We start from the raw sequence: 24,165 nt of genomic DNA, 5'->3' as shown, positions 1-24,165 counted from the left end.
CTTAGACAGAAATTTGTTGGCTCAGGACGGTGGGCTGGGAAGTGGGGGTGACCAGTAAAATATCAGGAAGCCCTCCAGAAGTTTCTCAGCAGCAAACTGGGAGCCAGATTGGCTGGCTACCACATCAAGTCAGACAGCTAGTTTAAACAATTAAGTCCTCTGTTCGGGGTAATTTTTCAGGGAGATCTACCAGCAGCGGAGCCCTCTCCCATTGCATATGGAAGCTGCCAGCAACATGGATGCAATCTGGGAGGTCATCAGAGGTGGAGGCTCCATCCTCCAAAGAGGGGTCTGCGGGCAAGAAAGGCATCCCCTGCGGCCCTAATGCTTCCCCCAGTGGGTTTTCCTTTCATCCCATGAAGCCTTCTCCATCAGCCATTAAGAATATTAAAATAAAAGTTCCCCTCCTAGGGTGCCTCCATTTTGAAGCACCCTCATGTTCTCTGGTGGGGCTGCCAAGGCTTAAGAGCTGCTGGCTCTCTGATTGGGCCTGTAACGTCTACATCCTGATTGACATCCTTAAATGAATGGTGAGGTCGGAGGCGGCCAATTAATTTGCTGCCTCCAGGAATATTGCTGAACTGATCCTACCAGCATTTGGTGCCGACATCAGGGTCCTAAAGCCTGGAATAAAATCAAGCCCTTTAATTCTACGGGTGTTATCCTCACCCATTGTAAGCTTCTGCACTGCAGATGATGAAGAGAAAGAAGGTGATGACAAACACAAGATGGAATGACAGGAAAGAAGGAAATTGCTCTTCAAGGGCAATGCTAATGACAACTATGAGAGGATATTAAGGAGATGCTCACACAGTAGCCCAAGAGCAACGTCCTACCTCATATTCCTCTGCCACAATCTCATCATTCTTAGCTCCTACATTACTTGTTTTCTTATTCCCATGGACTTTCACCGAGGGGAAATAAGACAGTATAGCGAGGATGTGGCTCCAGGTGATTTATGGAGCAACAGTGAACTGGAAGCATGGGAACTTGATAAGGACCTTCCCTGTGATGGCAGCTAAGAAAATTGTCTACAGCATTGGAGTTGTGGCACTTGGTTGAAAAGAGAGATATTTGAGGAACAGCAGACCTACATGCAGGTTCTATGGTCAGTCTCCGAGGGTGTGCAGGAACTGACTACTGTTCCTGCTGCCCTCATTTGTAGGAACATCAAAGAAGATTTTTGTTTGTTGCCGGAGCCAATGGAGCTTGTGATACTTTCATTGTAATGTGACAGACCATCTCCTCAAAGTGACATGGGCTCATTCCACAAAACCACAGACTGTGGCAGTCACGGAAAATAAGCCCATATATTGCACGTCTGATCCATGTTCCAGTGAAATGGTGACAATAGGATTGGACCTGTATGAGGCTGATTATACAGGGAATCTGGCCTTCCCTCTGAGAGCAGCGGAGGGCAAATCAGGCCACATCCTGCATACCAGCTTTCAAATACTGGGGCTGGAAAGCAGGCTTTTGTCTTTCCGAATCTGATAATTGCAGTTAGGCCAGTCAGTTTATTAAATACTGAGACAACTGATTTTTAGCTCTGATGAAATGGTGACAAATAGAGTGGATCAAAATGAGCCATGCATCTGGCCTTCTCCCATAGAGTATCATACAAGTTACATATAGGAGACAACACCAGATTGCTCAGGCAGAAGCTCCAAAGAAGTCCATTGCACTGCATCTCTCCCAAAACTAAGCTATTTCCAAAACAGCAACATCATCTTTAGATTCACACGTAAATAATAGGCACTTGAGCATGCTTTAAAATAATCAGGTACCGATGGAGCTATAGCTCAGTAAAGAATCAACATATTCAGGTGAAATGAGGGAAACTGTCATAAAGAAAGAACAAACTTTGCACCTTTGGTTTATTCTGTAAGATCTGTCACTATTGAAAATTCAAAATTTATTTAGCTTACATATTTATTCCTACTCTTTTCTTTCCAAAACAATTCTGCCCTGTCCACATATCGTTGCTGCCCAGTTAAAGTCAATCTCCATGACCTCTGATATCAGCTTTCTCAAATCCTAAAAGTAATCAATAATTTATTTTATAAAATTAATTCATCTGTACTATCTACACAACAAACATGATTCATTAAATGTTGGGTGGGATTTCCCCTCACTGCACTAAGTGTGGCTGCGGGCGTGAAAAACAGCTTTCTACCTGCCAGCTGCAATGGTGGGTTTTCACGCCATGTCATCTGCTTCTCGCCAATTTAATGCATGCACGGGAAACACACTGGATCGCGGTCGGCCTCTGATTTGTTCACCCCACCATGAGCTCACCGTTTCCTCACTCCAGGTACTGGATTAAAAGGCACCCATGCACAGCTTTTTTATTCTCCAGCCCAGGACTGCTCCACAGAAGACATGGCTTCCAAAGGGAAGAAGCATTCTGCTCCGAAATTCAGTGATGCCTTACTGGAATACCTGCTGGGTGCATCAAGGCCCGCCGCAATGTCCTCTACCCCTGTGACTTAATAGAACGGTTCGAAATGCTGATGTAATTTGTTGGCCAGAGGACATCCACCAACATCACCACTCTGACTTGGCAGGCAGTGGTCAGTGCCAATGCAGCACAGAAGAGGTCAGCTATCCAGCGCAGAAACAGGATGAATGATCTCATCCGTGCCACCAAGGTAAGTCAACCATCTCGTCACTCTCAACTCACACACTCTCTAGCCCATTACAAATTTACTGGCATCTCATATACTGCCAGCTCAAGGGGCATCGTCACTCACTCTCTCACACACACCTTCACATCATGGCTGCTCTCACCACCCATATATGGCAGACATGCTTTTCATCTGCCCTGGCATGCATCCTGCTCACACTCTCTACCTGCTTTTATGTAGGACAAGCTTGTACACAATCGAAGGGAGAGGTCTCAGACCGGGGGTGGAGTGACCAAAATCAACCTCCTCATCCCCTATAGGAATCGAGATGTTGAGCTGGCTGGAGAGAACATGGACAGTGCCTGTGCCGACGGTGAGGTGGGCGGCACACAGCCAAGTGAGGATCCTGCACCAGCTCATCCCTAATGCAACCATACAGCGAATGCATTGCCCTATTTTAGAGTCACCTGCCATGCACTAATTATCTCTACTTTCTTTCATAGGCACCTCCTGAAAGCTCCCAAGGGCATTCGCAAACCAGGCCCTCAGTTCCAGCCCTGACGACACCTTAGATAAGGAACCAGAGCAGAGCTCCGTAGAAGAAGATTTAGGAGCACAATGGTGGCAAAATGTTCACAACATTGTATATAGGCCAAAATTTTTCAGTTGGTGGCAGGCTCTGGGGGAGCAGGAGCGGGCCATCGCAGAGCTGATTGCTGCACGCGATGGGCTCCGCGCCGCCATTTTACGTGGGTGGGCCAATTAAGGTAAGATGCGAGCTGTAGTGCTCAGTGCTACCTGTGTGGGAGGGCAGAGGAGACAGCGTCGGGGCCAGCGCTCTTTCCCGCATGCGTGCCTCAGGGAGATTTAAGGTCTTTTGGAATTATTAAGTAAATGGAGTAAAAATGTAATTAAACATGTCTCCTCATGTGACTGTGTCATATGAGATGGGACATGTTTTGATATTTCGGAAAAAATGTTTATTTAATTAACAAAAGCTTTAGGAAACCTCATCCTGCCCGTGGATGAGGTTTCCTAAAAAACGTGAAAGCCGCTGGGCCTTTTCGACTTCCCGTCAACCTTAAGGTTGGACAGGCAGTGTTAACAATGACCTTAATAACTTCCTAATGGCCTTAATAGGCCATTTAAATATCGATGGGCGCGTGCCGGAGTTGGCTGTGTGCCCTCTGAATGAAACATCATGACACAGCGCAATGATGTTGGGATGTACGCCCGACGTCATCGTGCATCATTTTATGCATCGGCATGTCGGGCCCACCCATGCATGCCAACTGAAAAATCCTGCCCATAATGTTCACAAATGTAAACAGAATCGCACCCATTTCACATCTCCTCTTGTGTATGCTTCATTTTTACAATGAGTGTGTTGCTATCAATCAGGTGTGATACCATTGTCCCTCCCCCCACTTATCACAGGTGTCGCTATTATGGGCCTCTCCTCAATGTGGTGTGCTTCCATATGACCACAGTGTGTGGCCCTTTCCAGATCATTGTCGACATCAGTGATGTCTTGACCTTAATGCTAAGTGTGCTTGTGGAACGAATATCATTCACATGCTTTGCAGGATCATGTCATGTTAATTCTTGGCTGTCTAAGATTGAAGCAGAGGTGTTCTCCTATCTCATCTGCATTCTTGAAAGTTGAAGGTGTAGTGTACAAGGAGAGATGTGTTAACACATGGAGAAGGGTCATATATCTTGCAACTCCATGTGCTCTCTGTTATCCGGCAGGGTTTTCATGCTATGAGCCCATACTCAGAGCTCATGTGCGCTCCTATTTCTTAACCACGTTGATGACTTTCCGAGTATACATTTGCTCAGCTTACCATAAGTGGGAGCACCTTGTCACCTTAAGGTGCCAAAGCTCTGCTCCTCTCAGTCACATTATTGACCTGGCGCTCAAGCCTAAAGCTTGAGCATTTCTCAACCTGTAATTGTCTGTATTGTAGCCACAAGGCTCTCGTCAATGTTGGGATACAGCGCTGTCCGTCCCATCACCTAAACGCTCACTGAGATGTATGACACTAATTGCAAATGGTGGTTTTTGGCAGTGAATAGAGCCTTTGAGCATGCTCTGGAAGTGCAAATCGTAGCTTTAGACAATGCTCAAGGGAGCAATGGAATAGGAGCGAGGATTTATTGAAGCTGAAGTTTACTCTTTTTTAGCAATGACTCGTGATCTTGAGGGCTTCACAGCGTCTGAGAATTTTGTAGTTTGAAAGGGCCAGGGCTAGTCATGAGGACACAATATGTGTCTTAAAGAGGAGGCATTTTAATGTCTTATGCGCAAGTGGTTGAACATTGTCATCCTCAGGGGGTCCATATGCCTAGTAAGCTGAGGGTAAAAGCAGGTCAGCATCCCTAACTGAGAGTGCCAGATGTTAATGTGATAGAGACAAAGGTAACAGAGGATTGAGTCATCTCAGAACAGATGCGCACCTGCGAAACATCCTCAGCTGCCTTGGGCAAAGTGTCACCTATTAGTTTCACCATCGATGTAACACAGAAAGCGTTGTCCCGTTGCTGGTGGTGGATCTTCTTGAGAAGCTTTGCCAAACCAAAGGCATATAGCTATGAGCCAACAGAGCTCCTGGAACAATTCCTGGCTCTTGCAGGCTGCCACTGCGACTGGGATGCTGGAGAAATGCTTGACGAGGCAGCACCTTCTGACATCTGATGCCGGGAAGTCCTCAAGTCAGCACCTCATGTCAGCAAGGACACATGCTCCCAAGGCTTCATCATCCTTCAAAGGATCAGGACATTGTGAGCCTGATGTATAATTATTCACTCTCATATTGAAGTGCATAGTTGAAATGAGGAAAATAGCAACACTGGTGCTCATGCTGGCCCATGATGGAGGGCAGTTGTCCAAGAGGGCACTCACTGCCACTTGTCATCCTCCTCGTGGAATCTGCTCCCCTCCCAGTTCCCAAGATGCCAATTCCTGGAGCATGTGGCAAAGTGAGTCATCAGATCCCTGAACATGCAGGGCCATCGGCGACACTGGTTCTTGCTCATCTGCAGATAAGATATGTGAGTTCTGTGGACCCTCAGTCTTACGAGCCACCTACGCTCAACGTTTCTGTGAGCCTCATCCTCTGCATCCACAGGGGGCCCTGTTCACCCTTGGTCTTGAAAGTTTTGCCTCTCCCTTTGGTGAGCCAGGTGCCTCTGTTACAATCTTCTCCTTCTGTTCTCCTACCTGTAAGTGATTATGCAGGCAGCAATAAATCCAGGCTCCATATCCCTGGTGGTCTCCTCTCTGTATCAGTGAGAAACACAAGATTTAGCATTTGTCTCCAAAGGTCCTCTTTGAGTCAATTACTTTTTAGTGAATGTGGATTCAAGGGCTTTGTTCCCATGTTGGAAAATACTCGCCCCTGAAATGATGGCCAGTGCAGGGTGCGTTTCAAGGCACTCACCCCCAACCCCACTACACCACCGCACCCCCCCACACACCTTTTACATGAACAACTACAATAACATTGCTTTGGCCAAGCACTTGGATGTGCTGCTTTCAGGCAACAAACCTGCATCCTCATTCACTGCACTCTATTACTACACTTTGGAATAAATATGAGGGTAAATGTTGTCAGGAAATAAGATTATTTGAGGGGGGCCTGAAGCTTCTCTTCTATGAACCTTCCAGCGCCACAATTCTAACACACTTCTGAAGCTTGTCCAGTTGCCTGATTGCTGTGGAGCTCGTTATGTCTCTGGGGAATTTTCACGCTGCGAACAAGGGGTTAAGTCTTGCATGAATGCGCATCATTGCTTCACTTTCCTGATTCCCTGCATTGTCATTGAAAGGCTCCTAACATGTTTCAGCTGTGCCTCTCTCATTTGGGACTGCACAGTTCAGTTGGGTACCCCTTTAATCAGCACCCCCAGTGCATCTACCTACCCTCCTATCTGTCTGCAGAGCCCTCACCAGCAGAGTTTCTCCTCATTTTAATTTTGTACTGTGCCATTGCTACAGTTTGGAAGGTGGTGGTGCTGAGGTCTCACGGCCAGACAGGTTGAACCCTTCCTGTGAGAGTATGGAAACCCCTTGCATCATCCTGGAGGAGCTTAGTGTTTAGGTTTCCCTCTCTCCAAGACCTCTCAGTCCTTTCCCTGTATTCCTTAATCCCAGTCTGTTTGTGCTGAATATCTGTTTGTTAGCCCCTCAATAATTTGAGGTGGATGTGCCTTTGTCCCGAGTGGATCTTACCCCACCCCATCTTGAGGGCACTTGCATAGTTAGACGCAAACACCACCCCCCGTACACCCTCACAGTGCCTTTTACCCACTTGTAAGCTGCAGATGCATCCCCTGACTGAGTGTGCCGTCTGTGGCCCAGTATGATGCCAGAAACCCCAGAACCGAACTGCATAACATTCTGGGCACAACTGAGACTGGACTGAAATGCTCTCCCCCTCCCTGGACAGTTTATGTAAGTTCAACAAGGTAAACTGAAGCGCATTTTCACTCAGTGCTCCTCCCATTCTGGCCGCAAGTGACTTATGTCATTCTGTAACATATACTCTCCCCATCGTGGCACTGAGGATGCTACCCCCCACCGCCCCTCAGCCTCCCCCCAGTCACGTTTCTGCATGCAACCTTCCCCACTTCTACCCCCCCAGTACAGCCCTAGCCCTTCAGCCTCTTCCTATGCTTCAGGCCAGTCTCCCTCTTCCGCACTACAGTCCTAACCCTGCAGCCCCTTCTCATGCCTCAGGCCAGTTCAGCTCCTTCCCCGGTGCAGCCCTAACCTTGCAGCCCACCGCTGGTTTGGTAGGGAGAGACTTGCCTCTGATATCCCCCCTGAAAGTGATGTGGTGCTTCCTGCATAGCCTGGCGCTGATTACTACGAGCGCTGCGTGATGCAAGGTAGGCAAACAAACCTCAAAGTCATGAGTGCACTGCAGGACACCACGTGCACGTCACTTATAAACCATTGTGAAACACGTCAGTCTAATTACGCCTTGACGATCCAGCATGGGGGGATGATTCTGGCAAGGAGTCCTTATAATGAGATGCAAATAAATTGAAATGAAATTCCCAAAGTGCTGCCGTGAGAAACATGACCTGCTATTGAAGGCTGCAGCACGCAATCACAAACAGGTTTTACGACGACATCAAACAGATTTTCAGCCTTTACGCAATATTCTCTGCTCCCGGCTTCCATGACACCTGCTGTGAATGGGAACGGAAAATCCCGGCTGTTGCGTTTATAAAGCCTCAGAATTAAGTACAAAGATACCCATTACAACTTCAAATGTTCTTTACATACATCAGTTGCAATGTACTGTTTGGGAAAGGAAGTAGTGGTTCTTATTAGATACTCAGCCGAGTCTTCTGGTTTATATCTAAATCATAGTTTGCATACTATGTAGGAGTCTTCAAAGTAGTAGGAGCATAGGAACAGGAGAAGGCCATTCAGTCCATTGAGTCTGCTCCGCCATTCAATACGATCATGGCTGATCGAACATTTCAATGCCTTTTACCCACAATACCCAGAACCCTTTATGTTATTATTAATCAGAAGTCTATCTCTACCTTAAACATACTCAATGACTGAGCTTCCACGGCCCTCTGGGGTAGAGAATTCCAAAGATTAACACTCTGAATAAAGAAATTTCTCCTCATCTCGGTCCTAAGTGGCTTCGCCCTTATTTTGAAATTGTGTCCCCTGCTTCTAGACTACCCAACAAGGGGAAACATCTTGCCTGCAACTACGCTGTCTATTCGTTTAAGTATTTTGTAGGTTTAAATGAGATCACCCCCTCATTCTTCGAAACTCTGGAGAACACAGGCCCAGTTTCCCCAATTTCCCTTCATAAGACAGTCCCATCATTCCCGGAACAAGTCTGGTGAACCTTCATTGCACTCCCTCTATGGCAATAATATCCTTTCTGAAGGGGACCAAAACTGCACACAGTACTCCAGGTGCAGTCTAACTAAGCTGATAAACAATTGAAGCAAGACATCACTACTCCTGTACTCAAATTCTCTTGCAATAAAGGCTAACATTCCACTAGCCTTCCTAATTGCCTGCTGTCCCTGCAAGTTAGTTTTTAAAGGGCAGATAATATTAAAAAGAGCTAAATGATTTGAATTGCTCATGAGAAATACTTTTTTTAAAGATAGAACATATAATATCTTATATGTGTTATTTGAAACAAATTTTCATATGTATGGTAAGTTAGAAGCCACAAAATTACTATTTTTTGAAGCTTGAAAATAATTATTTTCCCATTAGGGGAAACTACAGTAATTAAACTTCAATTAGATGAATACAACCCAAATTATCCTTTAAGTTCATAAAAGTATTATTAATGGCTAATATATAATGAATATGCACATTTTTAATAATGTTTTAAGTCCAAGATCTCATAGATGGTTGTTACACAACAAATTCAATCAGTAATTTTTTCACTGCCAATACATTTGTTTGCCTGTTCCTAATTCAATGATTTTGAAGCTTTTATTAAATAGTAATCATTTTTAACGCAATGTTTTTGCAACAATGTGGAATAAAATACTGATGCAGGCTTAATTTTTTTAAAAGGCTGTCAAAATAACCATGACTTTTAGACATTATTATAACACTGAAGAAGTAAGTCTGAATTTGATATGTTCCAGCTTCATTTTGTGTTAAACTTAACAAATTAGGAAATCAACAATTGTTTTGAAGTTAATGTTTTAAAGGCTAGATCTATTCTAAAAGGCTTTCTTCACTTCACCAACAAAAGAATTTGATTAATCTGAGTATTCATTTGAATTTTCATTGTTATGGTTAGGGGAGCCTTGTGCAATGGGGAGAAAAGTTACAATGAATCAAACAAATAAATGAGGTCAATAGAAGCTCATCCAATGAGCTTGGGAGAACACAGGTGATAAACTGGGGTCATTTGCACCCGTTTTTGTGGACCACAAGTAATTTATTAGAACAGACAGAGGATCTGCTAACAGGCAGAGAGCATGGAGTAGGGATAAACAGGGTATTTTCAAGTTGGCAGGCTATGACTAGCAGTGTGCCACAAGAATCAATGCTGGTGCCTCAGTTATTTACAATCTAAATTAACTTAGGTAAGTAGACAGAGTAATGTATCAAGTTTTCTGATGATACAAAGCTAGATGGGAATGTGAGCTGTGAGGAGGATACAAAGATGCTGTAAAGAGAAATAAACCATTGAAGTGAGTGGGCAGCAAAATGGCAGGTGGAGTATAACGTGTGAAAGTGTGAGGTTATTCATTTTGGTGGTAAGAATAGAAAAACAGATTATTTTTTAAAAGGCATGAAACTTGTTAATGTTCAGTGAGATTTGGATGTACTCAAACAAGGAACACAGGAAGTTAGCATATATACAGAAAACAACTAAGGCGGCAAATGGCTTTTTGACCTTTATTGCAAGGTGATTGGAGTCCAAGAATAAGGAAGTCTTGCTACAATTATATACAGCTTTGGTAAGGCCATCCCTGTGGCAAGTTTTGGTCTCCATATTTAAAGAAGGATATACTTGCATTGGAGGTAGTACAGCGAAGGTTCACTTGATTGGTTCTCGGCATGAGAGAGTTGTCTGCTGATGAGAGACTGAATAAATTGGGCCTATACCGTTAAACTTCTGACAGCCAGTTGGTAGTTAGGTTCAGTGAGTGGGCAAAAATTTGATAGATGGAGTATAATGTGGGAAAATGTGAACTTGTCCACTTTGGCAGGAAGAATAGAAAAGCAGCATATTATTTACATGGAGAGAGATTGCAGAACTCTATAATACAGACGGACTTGGGTGTCCTGCTACATGAATCACGAAATGTTGGTATGCAAGTACAGCAAGTAATTAGGAAAGCAAATCAAATGTTGGCATTTGTTGCAAGAGAATCGAATATAAAAGTAGGAAAGTGTTGCTACAGCTGTACAGGGCCTTAGTGAGACCGCATCTGGAATATTGTGTGTAGTTTGGTCTCCATACTTAAGAAAGGATATAATTGCATTAGAAGCAGTTCACTCAGCTAATCTCTAGAATAAAGGAGTTATCAGATGAGGAAAAATTGAACAGGCTTGGCCTATAACCCTAGGAATTTAGAAGAATGAGAGGTCTTCGCATTGAAACAGTTAAGATACTGAGGGGATGACAGGGTGGATGTTGTGAGGATGTTTCTTCTTGTGAGAGTCTAGAACTAGGGGACACAATTAAAAAAAAATGTCTCCCATCTATGAATGAGATGAGGAGTATTCTTTTTCTCTTATAGGGTCGTTAGTCCGTGGAATTCTCTTCCCCTGAGAGCAGGAAAGAATAGCTCATTGAATATATTCACGGCTGAGTTGGATATATTTTTGATCAACAAGGGAGTCAAAGGTATGGGGGCGCAGATAGGAAGGTGAAGTTGAGGCCACATTCAGATCAGCCATGATCTTATTGAATGGCAGAGCAAGCTCAAGGAGCCGAATCACTTACTCCTGCTTCAAATTCTTGTGTTTTTTTGTTTCCAGCAGTTAACTTTTACTCAGTTTTAAATTTGTTCATGAAGTGGTACATTACAAATGTATATTTCCAAACTCTATAACCGACCATCAATGTCACTAAGTGTCTCTTTATATGTGCATATTTAATTATCCAATGAACGTCCCTACCTGCATTTTAACCTTATTTTACATATTCTCTGGAGTTCTGAAGAATGAGACATACACGATTCTGAGGGGGTTTGACAGGGTAGACACAGAGGCTGTTGCTTGGCTGGGGAATCCAGAATACAGAGACACAGTTTCAGGATAAGGTAACGTAGTTAGCCATAGTCCACAACGGACCATAGGCATCTCTGTCCATTAGAGTTGGACAATTAGTTATATATAGCTATAAAGGCACCACTCCGCAAGCGTAGGCAAGGTGAGGATGCAGGCCTCCATGAGCTACCATAACCGGTATAGGGATTGAACCCATGCATTTGGCATCATTCTGCTACAATCTCTAGCCAAATGAGATTTCTGACCACACCCCCCACCCCATCTTGCGATAATGGCCAATTATGTAGGGGTGAGATGAGGAGAACTTTTTTCACTCAAAGGATTGAGAATCTTTGGAGTTCTCTACCCTGGAGATGGTTCATGGTTGAATCTATTTAAGACTGAGTTGGGCATATCTTTGGTTTTTCGGGAAATCAAGGCATGTGGGGAACAGGTGAGAAAGTGGAGTTGAAGCGAAAGATTAGTCATGCTGGTATTGAATGGTGAAACCGGTCTGAGGAGCCATATGCTTGACTCCTTCTCCTATTTATTTTATTCTTATGTTTTTAAGGATTACCCACCTGTGCTATTTAAAAGGATCATTAACCAATTACAGACTAGTTGCTGATTGATCTCTCCAGGATGTTGCATATAATTCTATTAATGTTTAGTGCTTTCCATTGTTATTTCAAGTTCCAAAGGTCTACACAGATGATGTATCAAGTGCTGAAGGATTTTTTGCTGACTTCAATGTTTCTTCACAAACCACTTGTTTTCAGGCATAGGAGCACAAGTAGACATTCCCCTTGCAATACAGCATGATTGGGAGAATGAATAGAGCCCATACAGAGCAGGACATAGCCAGAAGAGAGAGGAGAAGGAAGGGAAGAAGGGCTTTCATCAGGAGGCCATATAAACCCTGGGTGTTCAGGGACCAATTCTCCTCCCTGAACCTCAAGGAAGAACAATGTTTGAGATGACTGTACAAATATCCTCACTGAAATCTGAGACCAGTTGAAGCCATAACTTCAACTTCTGAGCAGAGCACAAACTGCACTACCAGTGGCTATGAAGGTGGCCATGGTGATGAACTTTTAGGTGTCAGGCTGGAGCTGGAGCTTGTTGTAACATCTCAGTTTGCTGTCCACTGTTGCATAAGGGAGATCACTGAGGCTCTTTAGTCAATTCTTTCATTCTTTCTTGTCAGAGAGAAACATGGTTTTGCTAGGATTGCAGGATGGTGCAACTTGACATTGACTGCACGCAAATCACTGTAAGGGTGTTGCTTGTCAACTCTGTCTTATACTAGAACCAAAAGGGATTCAATTTCTTCAACACCCTGATGTATGACCATAGACAGTGAATAATGCAGCTCAATTCCTGGTCTCTTGACTGCAGTCATGATGACTTCATTCTACAGCAGTCTGCTGTGCCAGCTGCATTTGAGCTGCCACAGCAATCAAAAGGGTGGTTACTGGTTGACAAGGGTTATTATGGATGGCATGGTTGATGGGTCCTGTGTGCAACCCATGCACATGAACACAGCATGCTTACAATAAAAGCAATGATGCCACGCAAAATGCAATAGATAAGATCATTAGTACTAAAAAAACGCTTCTGCTGCCTGGACCACTCTGGCGGAGCATTGCTGCACTTGCAGAGCCGGTGTTAAAATTTGTCGTGGTTTACTGCATGCTGCAACCTTATCATCATGCGAGGGTTGCCCTTGCAGCCAGCTAAATGGCCAGAAGCTGAGACAAGGAGCATCAGGAGAGGAAAAATTTTAAAAATAAACAAGTAGCAGAGGAGGAAGGAAAAGGGAGAAGGCAACCTAGAAGTCCCTTTCTGTCTAGGTTGGCACTTAAGAACTCATCTGAATGTGATACAAGTGATTGCAACCCAAATTCCTTATATACCTGCAGTTCTCACATTTTACCTTCCTTCTATGTGACCATCACAGCATCCATTTGACTGCAATGCAAAACCAAAGGCCACCATAGAATATACATTCCAAACCAAAGGTATCAATGAAACCATGCCATAATGCACATCAAAGTCTACTAATCACCCTAGTGCACTCTTTGTGCCTGTCTTCCATGTGCTTTTGCCTATCCTAGTGTTTCTAGGTTTTGCTACCCTGATGGCTACAGCATGGCTAGTGGGACACTGCTGACTGTCAGTGTAGGAGTCTGCAGATGGCCAAGGAAGACGACCTCAAGCAGCTCTGGGCTCAGAAGGCCAATTGCACCATCTCATCAATGTCAATAGCAAGCTGGGTTGGTTGGCTAACTGATTACCAAAAGTGCGCTGGTGGAGTGTCAGGCGTAGAAGAATGCATGCTGTCTTCTGTGAAAGGGCAGTAGGTGTATGCCCCACAGAACCACTGACACTCCCCTGGGGAAGCACATTAGCAATCTGAGCAATCTGTTGGGAGACAGATTGCTGGACTGCTGTGACAGCCTGCAAGGACCTTATGTATACTGAAATCCACAGCCACTTTGGCAGCAGTCTGAGCTTGCCGAGCAATGAAGTGAGCTTGCATGACTTCAGTTTGAGCATCCACTGCAGCAATCACACTTCCTGTGGAAGGTGGATGTGACACAATGGAAGCTGAGACATTTGACATTAGACACTGCATTACGGTTGGGACTTCAAATGTGCTTATTGAGTTAGCCACCATGCTGAAGAGAGTGGGCTCCAAGTTCTGTGCAAAGTTGGTGCCGGGCTCCTGCATGTTCCTTGACATTGACTGCACACTTCCTGGTAAGCTTCTCAATGGACCAAGTACTCTGTTGTGCATACCCATCAGCCTTCTTTGTCATGCTGTCAAGTGTCAACTGAGTCTTCCTCAGTAGAAGTGATGTGCAACCTCACCCTCCAATGAGCTGGCACCTGTGCTATCCTTGATCCCTGGCTACTCTTGTATGGTGTTTCACCACATGCAAACCCCAGTTCTAATATCGCCTCTAAGTACATGCAGTGTCAGTATCTGAGCTGGTGGATGCAACTTTGAAATCAAGAATGGCGATGCATCCTCGTTATTACTCTCTTCTTGGTGTTCCTCTACTGCCTGGACAGGTTGCACCTCTTGGTTATCTGAAAGAAGAAAGGCACAAAGTTATGGTTGTGATGAGGGTGTAAGGATAAGGAGGAGATGCTTGTAAATCAGAAGATATTATGAGAAAAGGGGGAGGTAGAATGTGGGAAGGGGATTAGGAATGAGGATATCATCTTCTTCAACAGTTTGAGCATGAATGCTAACCATGGTCACAATTTTGGGCATTTCTTCCATTGGGATTAGGACATGCAAGTACACCTATCCCCCTCCTGTCAGTGCCTCCTGCCATAATGCACTACCGTGTCTTGCATAGAGAGAGGGAAATGTGTCACTAAGTGTCTTGAATCTGTTTGGTTGATGTGACTATCTTGGTTGAATAGTTGGCTGTGCACGCAAGCTGTGAGATGTGGGTGTGAGGTTTGCAGCAGTTCTAAATGAATGAGAGTGAGGTAAAACATGTGGATGCCAGGAATGGGTTCTGATTGATAAATCAGCAATGGGATTGTTGTGATTTATGCAATGCTTGAGGCTAGTGCTGCAACTGATAGCATATGATGTTCAGATATGTATGCACTGACCTTGACCACTCATGTGAGATCATGGAACGTCTTGACGCACAACATCCATGTTGTCAGGGCTTGACTCCCTCATGGCTACCTGCTCCAACTGTCTTTTGAACATGTGTCTGGAGGATCTCCTGGCCTCCCCTATGGATAAACAACTGCAAATTTCCACCTCCTCCAGCAAGGTCTCCAGTGAAATACCTGAAAACCTTGGAGCCTGCCATGTTATGCCATTCTTCACTGATTCCCAGGTCAGATTCACTTCCTCCATGACAACTCCAGCTACAATGCACCTCTCCTTTACATGTTGCATGCTATCTTTGAGCCATATAAATAGCTTTAAGTGGTGCTACGAAATTACAATTTTGAGCTCCCAACATGTGAGTGTAAACAATGAACAGCAAGTTAGTGCTGACTACACCTAGCAATCATTCAAATCAGCAGGCAGCTCGAAGTTGGCTTGTAGGCTGCATTACATTGAACAAGAGTGGATTAATAGCACATCATTGTCCCCACAGCTATTTTCAGGGTTTATCTAATTTAGCCCCATCATCATTCAATGCTAGATTTTAGGATAGACAGACGATCCCACATATAAATAAAATATAAAGAGTCAAAAATAATTGCATTGAAATGGTACAATTATAGGGTTACATAGGATATACGGCACAGAAACATATCATTTGGCTTAACCAGTCCATGCTGGTGTTTATGCTCCCATCCCCCTCCCATCTCTTCTCACCTGAATCTACCATCATAACCATCAAGTCCCTTCTCCCTCTCATGTTTGTCTAGTTTCTATTTAAATGCATCCATACTATTCGCTTCAGACCCTCCCTGTAGCAGTGAGTTCCACATTCTTACCACTCTTTAGGGGAAGGAATTTCTTCTGAGTTCCCTATTGAATTTCTTGGTAACCATCTCATGTCGATGGCATCTAGTTATGCTCTTCCAAACCAGAGGAAACATACTCTTTGTATCACCCCTATCAAAACCTTTCTTAGTTTAGAAGACTTCTATTAGGTCACTCTTCTGCATTCTCTGTTCATGAGAGAAGAGAACCAACCTATCAATTGTTTCCTGATAAGTATCACCCTCACATTTCTGGTATCACCCTCATAAATCTTCACTGTATTCTCTCCAGTGCATCTATGTTCTTTTTATCAAATGGTGACCAGAAATGCACAAAATAATCTTGTGGGATCTAGCCAAGGTTTGATACTGGCTTAGTATAACTTCCTTACTTCTCAATTCTGTTCCTCTAGAAATAAAACCTAGTGCTTGGTTTGCTTTATAATGGTCTTGCCAACCTGTGGCACAATTTTTAGTGATACCATGTCAGGTTATAAATATATGATTGAAAACTTATGAATTATTTTGCTTTTTAATCAATTAAAAATCATTGGCTATTAACTTGTGCCATGTCACTGTTAATAAATACGTCTGATCTCAAAAACTGGTCTAACATAAAAAGATAATAAAATAGCAGTAAACTAATGGCAAGGACCCTCTCAATTTATTGAGATAAAATGATTATACCAATAATATTATCTGCAAATAAATTATGTACAGTTGGGAACAACATAGAATATTAGCTTGAAACATTCCAGTTGTGTTTCAGTTAGCTTCAGTATCCCGGTATTGATTTTTATTTTAGAGATAACATACATAATTCTATATTTGACATTGTGCTTTAAAGAATGCTTATAAGAATTTAAATGAATAAATGAATGATTAGAGCACTAATAGGGGTGGTGGCATTAGCTAAGTTGCTTTTAAAGAGGGCCACATGGATGCGACAGGCAGAATGGCCTCTTTCTGTGCTATTCTATGATTCAATGCCACCTATCTTGGTGTCATTGGCAAATTTGGATATGTATCTTTCTATCCCATCATCTAAGTCATTGATAAATATGGTGAATAGATATGCTCCAACACAGGTCCTTGTGGGGTAGCACGAGTCACTCCCTGCCACTTAGAGTTCCTGCCCATTATTCCTACCTCTTGCTTCTTGTTACTCAGCTTATTTCCTAACCAGGCCAATTATTTGCGTTCAATTCCATGGGTCTGAGCTTTAGCTAAAAACTTTAGTTGTGGTGTAAAGGTACTTACATTCTTGTTTGAAAGTGAAATATTCTGTCAAATGTCTACACTCATGGTTTCCACGGAGTAAAAACAGCGTCTTTGGATACAGGATTTTCAACGACCACAGATACAAAACGCACTGTATAAAAATAAATAATTTAGGACTTATTTTTATGATAGCAATAAAAAGCATCTATAATATGTCTTAAAAGGATCCTGTGTGATTCTGAGGAAAACTTAGAGATATTTGCATTGCCATGACATTGCTGCTCCTGTCCTTCTTGGCAGAAAGGGTTGCATTGTAAAGACTGAAATACCATGATGATAAACAACCCATGCACCCAATATCAGCCAGCATTTTTAACCCCAATTACTGTAATTTTCATATTTTGTCACATAATATCTGAAAATGTTTATCATGTCATATTGCTATAAATAATATTTAACAACATTGTGCATAATGTCATGTGCACCATAAAGACTAGATAGACAAGTCACATACTTTAAGTAATTTTTAATGTAATAAAGAAACAGTTTAATAGTGCTATATGGTGCCTATCTCTCATTGTGAATAATGCAGTCTCCTAGGTCAGTGATTTGCAATCATAAATTTTAGATTCTCCACACATTCTCCACAATGGTTGGTGTCATAACAAAAGCATTTCAATTTGCATTTTGCCTTTTGATTGTTAAATTGGAACAGCGTGATACAGTTTAGATCATTATGTGAGGTAGGCTATTTGTAAATATATTTTTCAGGATTATATGATAGAAAATATGTTTAAAACAGTTGTTGCTAAATTATTGCAATTCAATTTCAAAGTTACCTTAAAATAATAGCAATTTTCAGCTGCTATCATCTAGAATCAAGAGTGTATACAAATTTATTTCAAGCCCAAGAGTAATAGTTTCAATAAAAATGTATTCACGGGATGTAGACATAACTGACAAACCATGCATGTATTATCCATTTCTAGTGTATCAAGGCAGTAGGTCTTCTCTATGAGCAGCCGCAGTCCTTTTTCTTGTGTTAGATAGGAAATTTCAGAATATTGACCCAAAAACAATGACCTATGCCCAGGTCAGGATCCTGTGTGATTCTGAGGAAAACTTGGAGATATTTGCATTGCCAGGACATTGCTGCTCTTGTCCTTCTTGGCAGAAGGGGTTGCATTGTGAAGACTGAAACCATTGTTTTAGGTCCCCACTCCAAACTCTGTTCCCTCGCTACCAATACCATTCCTCTCCCTGGCAACAGCCTGAGATTGAACCAGTCTGTTTGCAAACCTTGTGTCACATTTGATCCTAAGATGAGCTTCCAATCACATATTCATGCCATTGCTAAAATCGCCTATTTTCATCTCCATATCATTGCCGTCTCTGATCATTTGATACTGAGACCCTCATTCATGCCTTCGTTAAATTTAGACTGGACAATTCCAACACATTAGGATGTGGGAAACCAGACAGTACTCTCCATAAACTTGAGGTCACCCAGAACTGGTCACCCATGTCTTAACTTGCAGCAAGTCCCATTAACCTATCACCCTTTTGGCCACTGAATTACATTGGTCCAGGTCAAACAATGTCTTGATGTTAATATTCTCATCCTTGTTTTTAAATTTCTCCATGGCCGCACCATCTTCTCCCTATCTCTGTAATCTCCTACAACCCCTCAAACCTCCAAGATATCTGTGTTCCTCTAATTCTGGCCTCTAGAGCATTCCCAATTATAATTGGACTACCATTAGTGGCCGTGCCTTTAGCTGCTTAGGCTCCAAGCTCTGGAATTCCCTCCCTACAACTCTTGCCTTCCTCCTTAAAAACAGCTCCATAAAACCTACCACTTTGGCCAAGCTTTTGGTCATCTGACCTAATATCTCCTTATGTGGCTTGGTTTCATATTTTGTTATATAATGTTGTGACGCACCTTGGGGTGTTTCATTATGTTAAAGGTGCTATATAAATATAATTTTTGATGTTTTTGAGCTGGGCTGTTCAAGTAGCCTTGATTAGTCAATGCAACGGATTGCTTAAGATCAAGGGTACTGCAGCCACAATGTGTCAGTGTCAGGGAAGATCGTAAATCCAGGGCAGGGAAACTGATGAAGTCCTGCTTTGTTCTGTATTGTGTTTTGTTTCTTGAGTGTTATTGCAACTGCACCAATCCAGATGGGTGGTAAATATTCCATTACAATTCTGACTTGAGTCTTGTAGCTGGTTGAGGTTTCAAGGGATCAACGGGTGAACCATGCTTGCGGAGAACCCCAGCTTCTGTCATGGCCTAATACCCAACCTGTTGATACCACTGGTCCAGTTAAGCTTCTGGTCAATGGTGAAATCCAAAGATGTTCTTTTGCATGTATATGCTGAGATCAATCTTGGTTCAGGGTGGAGATGTTCAGAAAGTCTTACCTTCCTTTTAGTTGTCTACTGCCATTCTTAAGGTAGGACTACAGGTCATTTCTCTGAGTGGGACTACCTACCTCTGTGGATAGTGTGCTGCTCCTGGCAAACACTTCACTGAATTGTGGTCAGTCTTCTGGCTTCATGGTGGTGGAAGAGCTAGAGATATGCTAGACCATAGGATTAAAGATTGTGGTAGCAGCTCATCACTTGCTTCTCAAGGGCCATTAGGGGTGGGCAATTAATGTTGGCCGTGCCAGCATTTTGCACATCCCATGAACAAATTTGAAAAATTTTAAGGTCCTGATCTGATTGCCAGTCCATATGATTAGAGGGTCAGTAGTTCCACCTTTGGATTGCTAGATCTGTCTTTAAATGCCCCTCAGCAGTAACTTCACAACATCTACATTGTGGAAACAAGACTTTATCTTCATAAGAACTGTCTGGTCAAATCAACACTGTTGTGGACAGATCTGTCTGCAACAATTATGTTTGTAAGTATGGAATTAAGTAGGTCACTCTAATGTGTGGGTTCATTTACCATCTATTGGATACTCAGCATGGTAGCTATGCCCTTCAGGATTTGGTCTGTGGTGAAACTACGAAGGCACTTGATGGTGAACACTGTGGGCCAACCTAGTGCACAATCTGTATCCTGGCTTTCATCCGTGTTTCCTCCAAGTGGTTCTCAACGTTGAAAAATATTGATTCATCAGCTGAGGAGAGGTATTATGTGGCAATCCACAGGAGATTTTGTTAGCCCTGTTTAAGATCTGTCAAGAAACTTCGTAAGATCCAGAATCAAGGTTGAGCACTCCTAGAGCTAAGTCCAGCTGACTGGTGGATCGAGCCCACACGTGTGACAAGGCACAACCAGGTATGTGTGTTGAGGATCCTGGTTGTTAGAAAAATTCTGTTAGTATGACTGTGTCAGATTGATGCTTGACTGGTCTGTGAAACATCTTTCCAGAACTCAAGCACCATGTGTTAGTAATAAAGCTTTGTGAGTTCAACTGGCCTCAACTCACTCATTTTTTGTCCATCTACATCTTTGATTATTACAGAACTTTGCAGTGATTATTTATAATTGATGGCTTGCCTGGTAACTTCAAGGCCATTAACAGTCAACTATATAGTGTGGGACTGCAGCCACATGAATCGTAGACCAGGTGGGAGTGACAGACTTTAGTCTTTGAAAAACACAAGTGAACTTGTTGGGATTTTATGACAATCTAACCGCTTGAGATGACATTTTTACCAATGCCAGCTTTATATCTTTGTGACCTTCTGGCAGATGTCATTGGCTTTTTTTTTTTGCTGACAGCCCATCAATTGCTAGATTTATTCATTTTGCATTAGAGGCTGTTCAGAGAAGGTTCACTTGACTTATTCCTGGGATGAGGGGGTTATTTTAAGAGATACATTTGGATAGGTTGGGCCTGTATCCATTGGAGTTTAGAAGAATGAAGTGATCTAATTGAAACATATAAGATTCTAAAAGGGCTTGGCAGAATGGTGTTTCCCCTTGTGGGAGAGACCAGAATGAGGGGACAGAGTTTAAGAATAAGGGATCTCCCATTTAACACGGAGATGAACAGAATATTTTTTCTGTCAGAGCATTGAGAGTCTGTGGAACTCTCTCCCCCAAAGAGTGGTAAAGGCAGAGCCAATGAATATATTTAAGGCAAAGGTAGATAGATTCTTGGCCAACAAGGGAGTCAAAGGGCATTGGCCTAGGTGGGAACGTGATGTTGAGGCCACAAACAGATTAGTCATGATCTTAATAAATGCGGGAGCAGGCCCAAGGGGTGGAATGGCCTACTCCTGCTCCTAATTCATATTTTTGTATGTTTTAAGAATTGCTAAAAAAAAAACATGCTGTCAAAGCTTTTCATCTTGCACTCATCAGGCCAGGCACAAGAATAGCAAATTTCAAAGGGAATGACAATTTATACTGCATGAATAAAGGTTCTGATTGGTTGGCAAATGGACTCTGATTGGTCGAGGTATTGCCATGGGGAATGCACCAGGGAAACGTTATCCCCCATACTTTTGTTTAATTGAAAAATGCACAATGCATGGACAGATTATTTCTGTTTACAGAGGACAGGGTCCTTTTTTTCACCATCCATGGGATGCGGGCATCTCTGGCTAGGCCAGCATTTATTGCCCATCTGTAATTGCCCCTGAGAAGGTGGTGGTGAGCTACCTTCTTAAATTTCTGCAGTCCATATGTATACTGCATATGAATATGTGTAGCTTCTAGCAAGTGTAAATGAGCCACATTGCAAGACCAACTGATAATCTTAAATTGGGTGATAGTGTAATTCTTAGCACATTTGGGATTGTTCAGTAAGTGCTGTCTAATCACAGTTTCCAACATTAGATGTGATTCTATGTTCTGAGTTTTGCAAGTATGGGCTGGTTGTGTACAGTCAGTAATCTGCCTATGCGAACAGCTGAAAGGACTTGCTATTTGATATGATCCACCAGTCAGTCATTGGGATGCATGGCTTACATACTTGGCATCACACTGGCACTGAAATTCATATACCACATTACTCATTTGTGTGATAGGCAGAATGTCTTTTTGACGTGACAGCAGCAACCTGTTAGTGGAGAATTCAACTCATATTGCTACTGCATATTAGCACCATGAAACAGCTAGCTTCATCTCTTGCTCAAATTTTTTGAGACATCTTACCCTTCCAGCGTAATTCCAAAAGTGGCAGCCTTAGGCCCATTCATGAGTATGCGCAACATACAGAGAGCAATGATTTGGTTGGGGTAGCCATTATCCCACATGATAGCTTTGATGCACCCTTTTGCGGCATCAAGCTTGCATGGTGAGCAAATGGCTCAGGCTCTATTTACAAGGTTGCTGATAAGCCCAATCTTATAGTACGTGGAGCTGTAGGAATCCTAATGCATATATTGATCAGTGAAGATAGACAGTAGTAGTCAACCTATTTCTCAACAAGTCAAGGAAAGGGAGCTCATTAGGCTGCTCCATTTCAAAGGTGAATTTGAGCACTATCAACCTAAAATTCAATGTTATTAGGAATGCATCAAGAGAATATTATTGAAAGCTTGGCTAGATGGATCATAGGTCTTATTCAATGACTGAAAATGTGATTGTGTCAACATATAACTTTTACTTGGATACAAAAACACTAATAGTTTTTTGGTTTAAACACATTAATTAAAAGCAAAGAAAGGACAGAATAGTGTTGCTTCATCTAAAATTATAAATCACACAGATTAATGGTCTGGACATAAATTAGGCCATACTTTCTTGACACAGTAAATGTACCTGAAACAATTTTAGAGCTACACATTTTACTATATGACATAAAATTCTATTAAAGGAAAATATTCATCTTTTAAGTAAATGTGTGTATAATAAATTCCACATTATTGAATGCTTTCTAAACACAGAATACTTGCCTCAATACTGAAGTAGCCCCTGTCCACATAGTCTCCCAGAAAGAGGTAGCGAGTAGTGGCTGGTGACCCACCCACTTCAAAGAGCTTCATCAAGTCAAAGAACTGACCATGAATGTCTCCACAAACTAGGAAACAAAATACAGGAGTTAACTTTACATGACTCCGTAACTTTTGTGAAATTAGGTTAAACATAAATATAATGCTACACTCAATTATTTATTTTATACCGTAGACAGCTAATGTCCACATTTTGCCAATAAACAGGTTGGAATGTTTATATTTTTATATGTAATTCTTTGTGATAAATTAACTTTCTATGTGCTTATAAAGCATTAACAAAGCCCTACATTAGATTTTTTAGAAGACTTACCATGGACCATTTCAGCTTTTGGAGCTGAATAGCAATTCATTTGTTCTGTGCAAGCCCGACCAGTGAGGAGACCAGTTAATATTTTACTACATTGCATTTAAAAAAAATGTCTCAAAGCTAACACTGTTTCAATCAGGATGCATGGTGTTCTGGAACCATATCAACTAGAAACTGAAAGTAACATAGCATGCAGGTAAAACAAGCAATCAGAAAAGCAACTGATATGTTAGCATTTATTACAAGGGGGTTGCAATCCAAGAGAAGGGAACTCTTGTTGCAATTATATAGGACATTGATGAGACCACACCTGACATACTGTGTACTTGTTACCTAAGGAAGGGTATTATTGCTTTAGATTGGTGCAATGAAGGTTCATTAGGTTTATTTCTGGGGTGAGAGAGCTGTTCTGTGAAGAAACACTGAGTGGAATGGATCTGATTTATCTGGAGTTTAAAGGAATGAGAGGTGGTCTCATTGAAACATATGAAATTCTTAAGGGACTTGACAGGGAAGATACCGAAGGGTTGTTTCTCCTGCTGGACAGTCTAGAACCAGGAATCATAGTCTCAAGATAAGAGCTTGGCCACATAGGACTGAAATGAGGATACATTTCTTTACTCTTTAGCATTCTCTATCCCATAGGACTGTAGATACTCAGTTGTTGAATATATTCAAAACGGAGATTAATAAATTTTTGTGCACCAATGAAATTTAAGGATAAAGTGAGAAAATGGAGTTGGAATAGAAGATCAGTCATAATTTTATTGAATGGTAGATTAAGCTCAAGGGGCCAAATGGCCTACTCCTGTTCCTATTTCTTATGTTAACTCATCTGCCATGTGATTCTGACCAGTGATTGAAGGGAGATCACTCTGGCA

General features: G+C 42.3%; 1 protein-coding gene across 3 annotated transcripts in view; it reads right to left on the bottom strand.

The window, feature by feature from the left end:
• ppp3ca (protein phosphatase 3, catalytic subunit, alpha isozyme) overlaps nucleotides 1–24,165 on the bottom strand; it is a 501,801-nt gene that overhangs the window by 128,857 nt on the left and 348,779 nt on the right. For all 3 annotated transcript variants that reach the window (XM_041194273.1, XM_041194271.1, XM_041194272.1), the window contains exons 3-4: nucleotides 22,918–23,042; nucleotides 17,092–17,203 (exon numbers count right to left, since the gene is read on the bottom strand). In XM_041194273.1, coding sequence (XP_041050207.1) covers nucleotides 17,092–17,203; nucleotides 22,918–23,042 — 237 coding nt within the window. The remainder of the gene's footprint in view (nucleotides 1–17,091; nucleotides 17,204–22,917; nucleotides 23,043–24,165) is intronic.

Source organism: Carcharodon carcharias, chromosome 8 (assembly GCF_017639515.1).
Source record: "Carcharodon carcharias isolate sCarCar2 chromosome 8, sCarCar2.pri, whole genome shotgun sequence".
Lineage (NCBI taxonomy): Eukaryota > Metazoa > Chordata > Chondrichthyes > Lamniformes > Lamnidae > Carcharodon > Carcharodon carcharias.
This window is presented reverse-complemented; position numbering and strand designations above follow the sequence as displayed.